This window comes from Nelumbo lutea, chromosome 1 (assembly GCF_056320005.1).
Source record: "Nelumbo lutea isolate HS-2025 chromosome 1, American lotus-T2T, whole genome shotgun sequence".
Classification (NCBI taxonomy): domain Eukaryota; kingdom Viridiplantae; phylum Streptophyta; class Magnoliopsida; order Proteales; family Nelumbonaceae; genus Nelumbo; species Nelumbo lutea.
This window is the reverse complement of record NC_142684.1, coordinates 214,779,637-214,794,877: the sequence shown is the minus strand read 5'-3', so window position 1 is coordinate 214,794,877 and position 15,241 is coordinate 214,779,637. Positions and strand designations below refer to the sequence as shown.

General features: G+C 41.1%; 1 protein-coding gene across 1 annotated transcript in view; it reads right to left on the bottom strand.

Moving 5' to 3' along the window:
* Positions 1–15,241, bottom strand: part of LOC148880909 (uncharacterized) — a 121,663-nt gene that overhangs the window by 8,702 nt on the left and 97,720 nt on the right. The window contains exons 15-19 of the mRNA XM_088962987.1: positions 5,154–5,255; positions 2,673–2,849; positions 2,244–2,432; positions 1,490–1,731; positions 1,206–1,352 (exon numbers count right to left, since the gene is read on the bottom strand). Coding sequence (XP_088819113.1) covers positions 1,206–1,352; positions 1,490–1,731; positions 2,244–2,432; positions 2,673–2,849; positions 5,154–5,255 — 857 coding nt within the window. The remainder of the gene's footprint in view (positions 1–1,205; positions 1,353–1,489; positions 1,732–2,243; positions 2,433–2,672; positions 2,850–5,153; positions 5,256–15,241) is intronic.

Here is a 15,241-nt window from a genome sequence, read left to right as displayed (position 1 = left end):
GTAAATTTTCTCATGCATAAATTTGCCTATAGAGGTGAACATTGCCATCCATAAATTTTCAAGATAGAACCCTTCCTATAGGTAAAACTTTCCTACACAGATTTTCCTATAGGTAAAAAGGCCCCCATGATGCTTTCATCTGTTTTTTCTTTCCTGTTCAAATGACTTTTATCAAATTGAATGGAGGTGAGTATCCTTAATGGATTAAATTGTTTGAAGATTTATTGATGGTGAAATGAAAATCCAAGTAACTAACTGTAAATAAACCTAATCTAAAACATCTAACTATTCAGAGTGAATACAAGATGTATGAATCAGAACATAGTTGTGGAATAGTATGGAACCAAAGATAGTAGTTCGAACTTCCTTGATACTGGTTGGGGGTTGTTCAAGAGTCAAACTCAGCAAGATGAGAAAACAGACTCCTGGACTTATCCATGGAAAAGTCTACAAAATTAAAATAGTTCATGTTTTTTGCACATACCACATGTGAGCTTACATAGCTCAAAACCTTTCTAACAATAGTTGGGCATACCAGTGACTACCTATGAGTTCATATTGTGATGACAAGTTGCTATTCACATTTTATCTAACCAGTGTTTCATGAAAGGACCAAGCACATTGAAGTTGACTATCATTTTATTCCCAAGAAGATGCTTGGAAAGGATATTTTTACTTTGTATGTCAAATCTGAGAATAAATTAGCTGATTTAGTTACAAAAACCTTGAATTGTCCTTAATTGGCTTTATTTGTTGCAAGATGTGATTATATGAAATATGCTCATCAGCTTGAGGGAGAGTGTTGAAATACATAGTCTAATTGTTATGAGGGTGGTTTTGTCTTCTACTAGAGAGGGAGTGTGGTCTTTTCCCTTTAGTTTAAATGCATAGTCCCTGACCCTATTCTTAAAAAGTAACTAATATATAAGAATTAAGAAGTTGGAAGTCAAGTGGGAGTGTAAACTTTCTCCCCCCAATCTTCCTTTCTCTCCTGTTCTATTCTTTCTTCTTTGTTATTTCTGGTTTACAGGGTTAAATCATTAGAAGTACAATAAGAAAACAGATCCCTAACCAATAGTACAGCAGAATTGTTCTATTGCCTATTAAAAGGTAATATCTACTTAAGAAGGTCAATAAAGTAGTGCAATAGGTGCCAGTGCTATTGGAAATGCAAGGACATGATGCGCTTCAAAGATCAAAAGCACCTTATTGGCCCCAGAGGTAAGTATTTTGCTCTCGGAACATAACAAAACAATGAAACTTGATCAAGTAGCTTCTCATGAGTCTCATATAATTTCTTAAGTTCCTCATCTGTCCATTCCTTCTTTGCATTGTCATGATTTCTTATTTCTCTGAATATCAACATATAAAAACATGTCAGAGCCAAACCATAATGAATCCACATTCCAACAAAGCATTTGTTAGGTTGAAATCATCAAAACTAAAATAAATGCTGACATAAAAATAAGTTGTACATCTCAGCTCTTACTTGATCAGGTCATCTTGTGCTTTGTACATTTCATCAAGAACCTTCAACATAGGACTTATCAGGGAACCGAGGCCAGTTCCGCTGGCCCCTTGATCTTCTCCATTACTAAGACGCATATCTGAGAATTGAGATTGCACTCCACCTAATGATAGAGCATGTAAGAATTCATAAATCTGTAGCCTAAAAGGCTCGCCAGACCTGATTGCCATTGTAGTTAGAGCTTGAGCAGCAATGATGCGAACCTAGAGAAGCCAGCCATAGAATGGAAGAAACAGTAACATTGTTGCATACCAACTTCCAATCCAATAAGACAATAAATAATTGATGAACTTTAAAAGATAATAACAATGACAAAGTTGGTGATGGTGGTGGTGGTGGTAAGACTTTAATCAGTAGTGAATTCAGGAATTATATTAGTACATGTTATACTACAGAGACAAATGATATATATAAAGCCTTGGGCTATCTTTTCAATCGGTAAAGCTCTTGTGCTGGAGTGGGTGTGTGTGTCCTTAAAGAGAGGAATTTGGGGATTGTTTGCATGCATGGGTTGTATGTTAAATAGAAGACACCTTCATTTCAATTTTTCTTCTCAAAGGAATGGTGGAAAGAATGATTAAGAAATTAGAGAGATTTTTTTTGTCTTATTTCTTTTGTCAAAGAGATGCAAAATAAATTAGACAAGTTCATAGGATAATTATGTGCATATAACATTCACACTTTCATTAAAGAGCATATGGATGGAAAAATATACCTCCCAGCTCCCACTGAAAGCACACCTCTGGAGCCGAGTTAATGCCCCTGCTAAGGTAGGATTCCGAGAACTGGCAGCAGCCACCATTTTGTCTGCATCTAGCATCATTAATGCAGTACCAGGAGGAGTAGCAGATTCCCAAGCATATTCAGATGCAGCATAATTAGCATTTTCTCCAAGGAACCATACCTGAAAATGTAATCAATCAGAGATAAAGATTGATTAGCTTCTTCGATAACAAAAATGTATGTTGTCTTCATATCTCCAAGGAACCATATAAAATGCTAGAGACTCTTCTTTTTTTTAATGATTAAGCAATTTTATTAAAAAGAAAAAAGGGGGAAGTACAATCAGCCTTGGAGGAGGCATGTGATACTACCTCCCCAGAGATTCTATTAATTAAATAACAAATAAAAATATCATACTTACAGCTGCTTGCACTAATCTCTGTAACGCCAGAGCCGATTTCGGATCAGATGCAGATACCATATCTATGGAAGTAAGTCCTGACATTGACCCAGGCTGTGGTGGTGGTAGATCAAGAACTATTGTCACTGCTTCTAAAGCTGTGTGTTTTCCACCTGGTCCAGCTCCAACAAGGCATGTCTAGAAAAGGAATATAGATGAGATTTACAAAAAAACAAAACGCAATACATTCTATACCATCATTAACAGGTCAAATATGTTGCACCATGATCAAAAGGAAATGCAGGTCTTAACATTGCTTCCTTGCATTCTGATAATGATATTAATATATGGATCACTTGGGTTATCTCTTGTACAGAATCACATTATACCGGGGTGATTTTTGTATCTTGTTTGGATTTTAATGAAGTACTTTACCTTACAGTTTCAAAAATAAATAGACAAATAAAATAAATAATGATATCAGTATATGGTACTTCCCAAGTTATCTTCCAAATAAATAACAACAAATTTGAAGCAAAATAAAGTTTTCATAAGGATATGAGACACCTTAAAGGTTAAACAAAATTGAATCATCATGGAAAAGACATTTAGGAGACTGACTTGCCTAGACAAGACTCGAACAAAATGTTCCAGACTCTAGGCCTAGTAAGACTACAAACCTGGCAAAGCCAATATCAGACCCAAGTGGCATCACTGAATCATGTGAAAACACTTCACACCTTGCCTTAAAATTCATCCCCCAAGCTAATCTGACTTTTAGCTGTCTGTTGTTAATTCAAAATATTAAATAGTTAATCATTCCACTTCCTATGTTCGTGGTCAGCAAACTTAATGCTCACGAAGCTAATATGAAGATCTTAGATTCACAAGGAACAACTTACTTTATAGTAACTAGTTCATTTTACATGCAACTCCAGATTCCAACATCTTAATTGTTGAGAACAAAGTTTAAAGTTTGGCTATTCCATTTTTTTATGATATTGAAATTTTAATCAGATTTATATTTTAAGACCTAATTGCAATAGTCATGAAAGAATTGCATTTGGTAAACATATTCAGGACATCTCACTGGTGTATGTTGTTGGCTAAAAGCATAGCATTTGGTGATGAAACTAGAGGGGGATGGAATGCAAAACCAAATCTGTGGACTGATGTTCTAGGAACATGGGGTTTTAATAAGTAGGAATAAAACAAAATAAATACATCGTAAATTTAATCATAATAGGAACAGGAATCAGGGTACAATCAGTGTTCTAAAAGTGCAAAGCGCTGGGGCTTTATACCACCCAAGTTAAAACAGAATAGTACATAAAAAAATATAAACTTGGATTTTAAAAGAAATTAAATGTTTTAACAAGACTACTGACTCGAATTAAGAAACATAAACATAACATATTCAAAGTGAAATTGTAGCAGTCAAAGCAAACATATGTGGATTTACCAAAGTGCTTCAAGCATTCAACAATTCAAGCATGTGAAATTTCCAATATTTATATCCTTGTTGCATTACTTCAAGTAGCTAATGTGATGTCAAACATATTCAATTCCTAATCCTAGGAAATCGGCCCTCCGCCTCTGTAAAGGTCCTTGGGAAAAGCCTAAACAAGTCCATGTCGGGGTATGGGGTAGCTCCCAAAACCGAAACTTTGGTCCATACATATAATTTAACATATATATAAAAGACTGTTTTTGTGATTTCTGTTGCAGTTCATTCTATTTTAGGATTAGGACTCAGATATTAGTTGTATTTTTGTTGCTTCCTTAATGGAAATTTTTATGTCTGAGATCTCATTTGCAAGAACTAAGGCTTTAGGTGTGCAATAGACCTTTATTATCATACAAACAGCAATAAATGGTAATTTAAAAAGGTGTGCACCTGAGTTGAGGCACCTAAGCTGAGGCACAAGGCACACCAAGCACGTGCCTTTTGAAAGGGGCACTGCTTGGGTTCAGGTGAAGCACATGCGTCATAAACTCATAATGCACCTCGTTTAATTGCCTAGACACACCTTTTAAAACACCGGGTACAATTAGGAAGAGAGACCAAGAGAACCCCCAATGTGACCTCTTTTCTTTTGTCTTCGTTCAATAATTCTAGATCCCTATTTGGGCATTGACAGGGCTTTGAAGATAGCCAAGGAATATTGGGGTCAAGTAGCTTCATCATCACCGACACTGCTCCGTTCTGAAGCTGGTGCAGATTTGAATTCTCAGTGGACTCCTCCAACTTTTGGATAGTCAAAGATCAATGTAGTGGAGCTTTTGTAGGTAGATCTGCTCTGTCTGCAACCTGTGCTGTTGTTAGGGAAAGTTTGGTTTTTGTCTAGCTGTTAATTCAGTAGCTTCTAAGGCAGATTCTTCTGTTTCTGTTGAAGCTTTAGCAGAGCTAAATGGTGATACACAGACACACACACACACACAAACATCAAGTGAAATACTCAATGCACGACATTATCTGAGATATGAAAAATGTAAACCTACTTTCCACAGAAGTTGCAAAACATCAGCATCGATCTTTCCTGGAACTTTTGTAGCAAAAATTCTTGCAATTTCAAGAAGAGTAACAGCCATATCTGGAGTAGCCTGACAAAGAAAAAACAGAAACAAACATAAGAAAGAATGAATGAACAAGAACAAAAGGAACCACAAGAAAGGACTATAGTAGATATATATAGAAGACTGAAATCTATAATAAGTTGACCTTTCTTGTATGAATTATTTTTGCTGCATCTAGGAAATAAGAAATCAGCAACAAAGGCCAGAAAAATTCCCATGGACTCAAAATAAGGTACCTAAAATAGTGTAACAAACTCTTAGCTAGAGGTGCTCATTTAAGCCCGGCCACTGGCCCGGGCCTTCAAGCCAGACCCACATATTTAAATCAGCACCATCATCATCCATGCATTATCCCAACTATATGGGGTTGGCTACATGAATCCTGTTTCGCTAGTCCGTTCTATTTAAACAAATATCCACTGTTAAATTATTAGTGCTTAAATCATTTCTTACTACTACTACTCATGTCCTTTTTGGTCTACCACAAGCTCTTCTAGCCCCTTCAATGTGTGACAAATAACTCTCTCATTTTATAACCTATTGGAGCTACTCCTAGGTTCCTATGGATAACTTCATTCATAATCCTATCCTTTCTAGTTTTTCCACTCATTCATCTTAGCATTTGCATTTCTGCCACATTCATGTTTTGGACATGTTTCTTGAACACCCAACACTCTGCTCCATACAACACACCTGGCCTTACAACCGTTTTAAGGAAATTTCCTTTTAATCTAAGTGGTATTCACCTATCACATATAAGTCCAGATGCACCCCTCCATTTTGCCCATCCTGCTCTAATTCTTTAAGGTGGGAGATGAAACCCCAAGTAGAAAGTTTCTTGATGCAAATCAAATCATGGACAGGAAGAGTGGATCATTCAATGCCCCAAGATCAACCTATACTCCAGAAAAGGAGTATAGACGTCTTGAAAACGCCTAATTCATAAAAAAAAATAATAATTTATTGCCTAGGTGCCCGACTAGGCACCCTAGTGTCGCCCAGAATCACCTAAACGCCTTGAAAACTATGCTTACACCTTACAACAAAGCCAAAAAAACTAACCAATGCACAATTAAAACCTACCTCCTCTCCCCCTACCAACTACCTAATAACATCACAAGACTACACCAACCCAAAAACCTGGCACAATATAGCTAGCAAAATCCAAACCAATACTACTTCAACCTGCCTACCAACCCAATCAAAAAATCCCAACCTCTTTCCTTTTCCACCTCCTTATGATATTTCTCACCTACCTAGTTAATGCCTAAAGGAGGGACTACTCACCAATGTAGTTTAAGGCTTTTCATTCTCTCCTCTTCTAATCCCACTACCATTAATACTTCTCTAGTATGTTCCTTACTTCCTAAGAAAAACGATCCTAACTTATTTTCAACTCCAATTTCTTTATCAACTACTCTCTTCAGATCAACCTTCTTGTCTACCTTAAATATAAGATTAATAGATGCACGATCACCTCCAGAGTCATTCCGCCACTAACTCCAACACCTTATTATCCACGTCTTCTATGGAAAATCTAACCAACACTAAAATCAATGGCATGATAGGATCTATATTTCAACTTGCAAGAAACATTGTCTAATGATGAAGCCTGAGAAATCACCTCCAAATCTTCTGTGAAAACAGATCAAGTATGCATGGCCTATCACATTCTCAGAAAAAGGATATGCAAAAAGTTAAATTCCCACAGAACAGACAAGGCTTCAAAACATTACCAATTAAAGAACAGGTTCTGAAGATGATTGGCCAACTAGTGGCCCCACAGCCCATCACATTCTCAGAAAAGGATTTGCCAAAAATTAGATTCCCACAGAACAGACAAGGATTCTAAACATTACTAATTACAGAACAGGGTTCCAAATTTATCATGTCCTCATCGATAATGGGTCAGGTTGAATTTGTGCCCATTGAGCAAAGCAATATGTTGTCCAGATTAGATCCAGTGATTCACACCATCTGTAGTAGGGATGAGAGCGTATGATGACTTGTCAAGACTCAAAATAGTGCATTACCATACTGATTACTACCCAATAATATACTTCTAAAAGCCAATGTTTTAAAACACAGAGGCATTGCACAAGGTGTTCCACTACCTAGAGGTGTGAGGCGTGTAGAAGATCAAGACTGTAATCAGTCTTGAATCCTAAAAGGTTTTAGGTTTGTAAAACAGAAGAGAAGATGAGAGAAAAGGAGAATATAGAAGAAAAGCAAGAGAACACAAGTTGCTGAAAGGAGGGACAGATTCTAACACATCTGCCGCCGCCACTTCAACTTAATATTTATATGTTATGCTAGTTACAGGAAAGGACACATTTGCCCTTGGTGTTTACATCATAACACTTAACAATATAAAACTGAAAAGTAAATAACAACTAGAATAACAGAACTAGAATAACAGAGAAACATAACAAATAGACTAGGTACATTCTACCCTATGGACAGAGTGGCCCCACAGTGTGGGGCCACATCAGTTTCTCTACACTCCCCCTCAAGTTGGGAGTAAATGTTTATCATTCCCAACTTGGATAGATCCGCTTCTAGCTTCTTTCTTGATACGGCTTTAGTGAGGATATCTGCTAGTTGCATACTGGTAGTGATGTAAGGGAGGCACACTTCTTGAGATGAAACCCTCTCTCGTACAAAATGCCGGTCAACTTCAATGTGTTTGGTTCTGTCATGCTGTACTGGATTATGTGCTATATTAATGGCTGCTTGATTATCACAATACAGCATCAGAGGCTTCTCATACTCAATACCCAACTCCTCAAGTAGAGATCTTAGCCATAGGATTTCAGCCACTCCGTTGGCCATGGACCTGTATTCTGCTTCAGCACTCGACCGGGAGACAACACTCCGCTTCTTACTTCTCAAGGAGACAAGGTTTCCTCCCACAAGGGCACAATATCGTGAGGTAGACCGTCTGTCATCAAAACTCCCAGCCCAATCGGCATCTGTATAGACCTCCACCTTCATGTGGTTACTGTTCTTGAACAATATACCTCTACCCAGGCATCTCTTCAAGTATGCTAGTATTCTTTCTGCTGCTAGAAGGTGCGTGGTTCTAGGAGAATGCATGTACTGACTGACAACACTAACTGCATAACTGATATCTGGCCAAGTGAGGCACAAATATAGGAGATTTCCCACTAACCGCTAGAACATAACTCTGCCTTCAAGCAGCTCTCCACTCTCTGCACTAATCCTGTGGTTCTGTTCAATGGGTGTATCTGCAGGTTTGACACCCAGCTTTCCAGTTTCAGCCAACAGATCTAAAACATATTTACTCTGTGAGACAAAGATCCCCTGTTTAGATCTAGCAACCTCAATACCCAAAAAATACCGTAGTGGACCTAGATCTTTCACCTCAAACTCTTGATGAAGGAGCTGTTTGTGGGACTCAATCTCATGGCTATCATTTCCTGTCACCACAATATCATCAACATATACTGCAAGTAATGTCAGTGAAGACTCCACCCTCATGATGAACAGTGTATGATCTGACTGGGCCTGTACATAACCAAACTTCTCAAGAGCTAGTCTGAATCTGTCGAACCAAGCTCTAGGTGACTGCTTCAAACCATACAATGCCTTATTGAGCCGGTAGACCTTCTTACCTGTCTCTGTATCATAGTATCCAGGAGGCAACTGCATGTAAACCTCTTCCTGCAAGTCCCCATTCAGGAAGGCATTTTTAACATCCATTTGGTACAAGGGCCAAGTGTGGCTTGCTGCAAGAGATAATAAAACCCGAATGGTGGTCATCTTGGCTACCGGGGCAAAAGTCTCCAAGTAATCTATACCATAAGTCTGAGTGAACCCTTTTGCAACTAGCCGAGCTTTGTACCTCTCAATGGAACCATCTGCATTGTGCTTTACAGTAAATACCCATCTGCATCCAACTGGTTTCTTTCCTTTGAGTAAGTCAACTAGCTCCCAGGTATTATTTTTCAACAGGGCATCCATTTCAACTTGCATTGCACCTCTCCACTCCGAGACTGATAGAGCCTCTTGCACTGTTCTTGGAATAGGGACATTGGAAATGGAACTAAGGTAGGACCTGTAGGTAGATGATAGGCACTCATAGGATAAAAAATGGGAAATACAGTGGGCTGTAGATGTGGTACAATGTCGTTTCCCTTTACGAATAGCAATTGGAAGATCAAGGTCATCTGTAGGAGGTGAAATGGCAACAATAGAAGAAGTCTCTGTGGGTCCTGGGACTGTAATGCCTGGACCTGGAGCCGCCAATGAGATTGGAGCTGGCCTGGACTACTGATGATCGGGATCAACCTGCCTGCACCGCTTGTGATAGACCCTCAACTCCTGATCCCTCTGACCACCCTCACCATTGCAGCTCCCCCTCAACTCCTGATCCCTCTGGCTACCCTCACCATTGCAGCTCCCCCTCAACTCCTGATCCCTTTGGCCACCCTCACCATTGCAGCTCCCCCTCAACTCCTGATCCCTCTGGCCACCCTCACCATTGCAGCTCCCATCACCCAATGGAATAGGTAAAAGAACTACCCCATTCTCACTGCTCTCCCCATGAAGACATGGACCTAAACCCCTACTCTCACTACTCTCCCCCCGAGGAGAAACCCGAGGATAATAGGGTGTCTCCTCAAAGAAAGTGACATCCATGGAGATGAACCTCCTCCCTGAGACAGGATCATAGCAGCAATACCCCTTTTGAGTTCGTGCATAACCAAGGAAAATGCATTTGGAGGCATTGGGTTCAAACTTGAAGTGATGGGGTCCGAGAAGTTGAACAAAGCAGGTACAACCGGAAGTCTTAAGGGGAATAGAAAACAACTCCTCATGTGGGTATAGAAGGGAAAAAGGAGATCGCAAATCAAGAACCTGGGAAGGAATCCGATTAATAAAGTAGACCGCCGTGAGGATAGCATCACCCCAGAAGCGAATAGGGACATTGGAGGTAAACATAAGACTTCTAGCCACCTCCAAGATGTGCCTATTCTTCCTTTCTGCAACCCCATTCTGCTGAGGTGTATGAGGGCAAGAGCTCTGATGGATAACCCCATGAGTAAGAAGGTAAGATGCCAATGACTTAGCAAAGTACTCCTTTGCATTATCAGATCTAAGAGCTTTAATCTTGGCATCAAACTGGGTTAGGATCATTTGGTGAAAATTCTGGGTTAGGGCGGGAACCTCATCTCGTGAACGCATAAGATAAACCCAAGAAAACCGGGTATGGTCATCAACGAATAACAAAAAATATCTGTACCCACCCATAGAAGGAACGTGATATGGCCCCCAAACATCCGTATGCACGAGATCAAAAGGACGATTACTCCTTTTATTACTCAATGAATAAGAGTTTCTACAATGTTTAGCAAACTCATAGCTTTCACATTGCAACTGGGACAACTCAACAGACTCAAACAAAGTAGGAAACAAACTCTTTAAGGATCGAAAAGACAAATGACCCAATCGGTTATGCCAAAGCATAACCGACCTCACACTCTGGGAAACAAGTGACCTCTTACCCACTGACTCTTCCCGACAAGAATTCTCCCCGAGCAGATAGATCCCATTCGTCTCACGGCCAGTCCCAATCACCTTTTTCGTCTCCAGGTCTTGAAAAACACACCGGTCAGGGAAGAAAGTTACTGAGCAGTTCATGTGTTTGGTAATACTACTGACTGAAAGGAGGTTAGTATCAAGCTTAGGAACATGTAAGACAGAAGACAAGGAGATCGTATCTGACAACTTAATGTTCCCCTTCCCTGAAATAGGAACCAGGGAGCCATCAGCAATAGATACTCTATCCCTACCAGATGACAAATAGTAAGAGGTAAACAATGAAGGCAAGCTAGTCATGTGGTCGGATGCACCTGAATCTATTACCCAACAAGGTTCAGTAGTACCTGGAACTGAGGCATGGTAGGCTGAAGCTAGAGTACCTGAATTTACGGTTGTAAGCTGACAATCCATCTCAGAAACACTACCATAACTGATGCTCCCAAAGCTGCCTTCTGCCTGATTTTTAAACTCCATCTCGGTCAAGTCTTAAAACGGCACTTGGACTACCAATCACAACCAAAAAATAGTATAGGCCTGATTTGTATTCACAGTGTATGTGCACAACTGGGATAACTCTGATATGAAACAAACAAACAAACACAACAGTGGCTGTCCGTAGAGCTCTAACCCCTTTAAGAGAGTTCGAAAACCCCAAAAAACTCTGAAAAACAGCTTAGAAGGAGGTCTGATTTGCCTTTGCAGAATTAGGGTTTTAATCAGTCCTTAAAGTGATCAATTCAGTTGCATAATCTAATCAGTACTGTATAGATAGACTTGCAGTAGGGTTAATGTGAAACCCTAGAATCTGATCAATGCCATCAATAGACCTGAGGACAGCTCTAGGTAGATCACAAAGTTCAGTCCAGCACTAGGGCTTGCCGCAAGATCACTACAACCTATCTTTTCTTAGAAAAGTAAACGACTTACAAGAAAAGAGTTGATCTGAAAGCTGAATGCTGATCCGGAACTGATCTGATCTGAAAAGACAGTTACTTTTCAAAAAGAGTCAAGGAAGTAAGTCTGAAAGCTGATTCAAAACTGATCTGATCTGAAACTGATCTGATCCGATCAGAAATACCAACACAAAACCGATGTGATCTGAAACTGGTCTGATCCGATCAGGAATACCAACACAAAACTGACCTGAAATCAATCGCCTATCAATCTGAGATGCTGTTCTCTGAAATCACTACTGTGGGGCCCACTACTGTGAGAGTAAAATAGGGTTTCAACTGTAGGTTTGAGGATCTGAAATCACTAAAGTTCTCAGCTGCACTCTCCAAGCAGTCCGCACTAGTGGGACTTGTCGTAGGGCACTGTGAAACCCTAAAAACTAATCCCCTTTGAAGAGGAGGGTTCAGCCCAAAAATCACACCCTAAACACAAACTTAATCACAGTTCGGCAAGCCAAACCCTAGAGCAAACTTGAACACAGTTCTGCCCCTCTTTCTAGATAGGTCCAACCTATCTCGGCTGATTGCAATCTCTAAAAATCAGTAAAGAAACAAACTTACTTACTGATTACCTGCCTTCGGTGTACTGTCTTCTAGGGTTACCTGAACCCTAACCTTCACTGCCTCTTCCTGATTACCAACTCTCTACAGGCTGCGGCAAGTCTTCAACTGCTGCGAACCTCTCCTGGTAATCTCCAAGATTCAGCCGCCAAAAAACTTCTTCAAGACTTCCAGCCCTAGCTAGTTCTCATGTGGTCGGCTGGACTAAATACACATGAGAAGCCCTAGATAGGCTCTGATACCATGTAGAAGATCAAGACTGTAATCAGTCTTGAATACTATAAGGTTTTAGGTTTGTAAAACAAAAGAGAAGATGAGAGAAAAGGAGAGAATAGAAGAGAAGCAAGAGAACACAAGTTGCTGAAAGGAGGGACAGATTCTAACACATCTGCTGCCGCCACTTCAACTTAATATTTATATGTTATGCTAGTTACAGGAAAGGACACATCTGCCCTTGGTGTTTACATCATAACACTTAACAATATAAAACTGAAAAGTAAATAACAACTAGAATAACAGAACTAGAATAACAGAGAAACATAACAAATAGACTAGGTACATTCTACCTTACGGACAGAGTGGACATCGGTTTCTCTACAAGGCGTACTTCAGAACGTAATAGGTAGCCTCCTTAAGAGGAGGGGGATGAGGAGGAAGGAGAAGGAAGGGAAGAAAGAAGAAGAGGAAAGAGGATCTCATTTTTTTCTTTATTTTTATTAAAAATCTTTTATATTAAAAAGAACGAAGATGCAAAGCACTAGTTGAAAGGGGGGTTGTGGGGTCTGAGGGCAAAGCCCCATAGCCAAGGGGGTCCGGAGGCAGAGCCCTCATCCCACTTTCTTTCCCCTTATCTATTCTTCCCTTCCCTTCGCTTTCCTTTTCTTTTTATTTTCTTCTCTTTCTTTCTTTTTCTTTCCCTTCCCTTTCTTTTCCTTTCCTTTCCTTTTTTTTTTTCCTTCTTTCTTTTTTCTTTTTTTCTGTCTTTTTATATGAGTGTGCGTGAGGCGCATGAGGCATACGCCTCATGAAAAAAGCATATGAGGTGTACGCCTCTTGCACCTAAGGCATATGCCTTAGAGGTGTCAACACCTTTGGTCTATGCCTCAGTGTCACGGGGCTAATCGACGAGGCCCCGTGCGGCGCTCGATGGGATCGAGAAAGCCTTTACATGCTTATGAGCTCACTCGACTACCTACCTCCCCTCAAAGAGTACGTTAAGCTTTTGGGGGAGTGACAATAAGAAACATCAAAAGAGTGAAAAATCATACTACAGTATTACAATAATGCCATTGGCAGTCCCCCATACAAAAGTACATGCAAAGCCCACCAATGACACACACTTGGACACTGGAGTGGCGGCTGTAGGCACGATGGATGGCACTTGATGGCGCGACAAAGAGAACACTTGTTACAATCTCCCCCACTCAATTCAGTTTTCGTCCTCAAAGACTAGCTTCTACTTGAGGCTCCGATCTGCTGTTGATGAAGGAAGGTACTTCAGCTGCTCCACGAAGTTTATCTCTTCCAAGGCCCGGGCATGATGATGGGTGGAAGTCTTCAAGGCATTCTGGATGGTGGGAATACCTATGGCTAGTCCCTACGGTAAGTCCTTGCCTGGATGCTTCAAGGTAGGATTTTGGTTGCTCTAGCTTGGTGTTAGGAAGGTTTGTGGCCAGGGCTAGGTCAAAATGATATTTTGGATTGTTAGGGTGTTGGTTCCCATGCATTTTTCCCCAAGGGTGACTCACAAGGCTACTACTGGATTAAGCCTGAGGGATGATGTGAATGTGGTCCCTAAATGGCTTGGGTGGCACTCGCTCTCCCCGGTGGTTGTGGTAGTAGATGTGGGCAAGGTTTGACACGGCCTTGGGTCTTCTGTTGGGCCCATCAATTGCAGGTGCTTGTGGCTTCTGTTGCGAAGTCGACTTCCGCTGATGTGGTTGGTGTTGAAGCTGATGCTGATGCTGATGTTGGTGTTGACTTGGGCGCTGGCATTGGAGTTGGTGCTGGAAATGGAATTGCTTTGGGGGAGACTTCTTCCTAGTGACGACTTCCCAACCAGTTCCAGGGTTGATGTGAGATGCTTGACAGGGGTTCTTCCTTGTTGACGCGAAGCTGTCTTCTTGGTTGCTAGTTTCTTGGTACAACTGCAAGGCTGAAAGCTGCTTCCCAAGTATCTGCAAGGTTGATGAGACAGGAACCATGCAAGGGGAGTGTTCATCCAAAATAAGTAAGCTGCTGATGTGTGGCATAAGTGCTGCTTCCGCTTGCGTGAGAAACTCCACTGCAAGAACAACCTGAAAATCATCCAAGGGTACCATAGATAGATTGATGGGTCCTTTCTGGGGCCCCACTTGGAGTTCTACTCCACGAGCCATGCCCTCTACTGCTTTGGCCCCAGAGTTGACAGCCTTGACCCACCCTGCTTGCTTGGTGGTGGTCAAGCCGAGTCGCTTTGCCTCCGCAAGCGAAATGAAGTTGTGGGTGGCCCCAGTGCCCACCAGAGCTTGGGTCGGCCTCCCGCCGAGGGTGATGTTTACATAATTCAGCCCCTTGTGGGCTTTGGTGGGCCGCTTGGATGTGGCCTCTTTCTTGACCATGGCGTTGATGAGCTGGAGGGCGCCCACTCTTGGCGCCTGTACAGACTTTTCCTCATTACTTTGCTCGTCTTCATTGAGCTTGGCAACAAGGGCATTGATCTTCCTCTTGGTTGGGCAGTTGCGAACCAAGTGATTTCCCCACAAAGGAAGCAAGAAATTGGGGACCCAGCGGTTCTGGGATTGTAATGGTGCTGAGGGCCTTGCTCTCCTTGTGGCTTCTTCCCATAGTCTTGTCTTGCTGGTTTGTTGATGTTGGAGTTGTCGTACGGAGGGCGTGGGTGACTGGTTCCCCCACTCAAATTAGGGGAACGCGGGCTTTCTGGCTTGGGGGCTT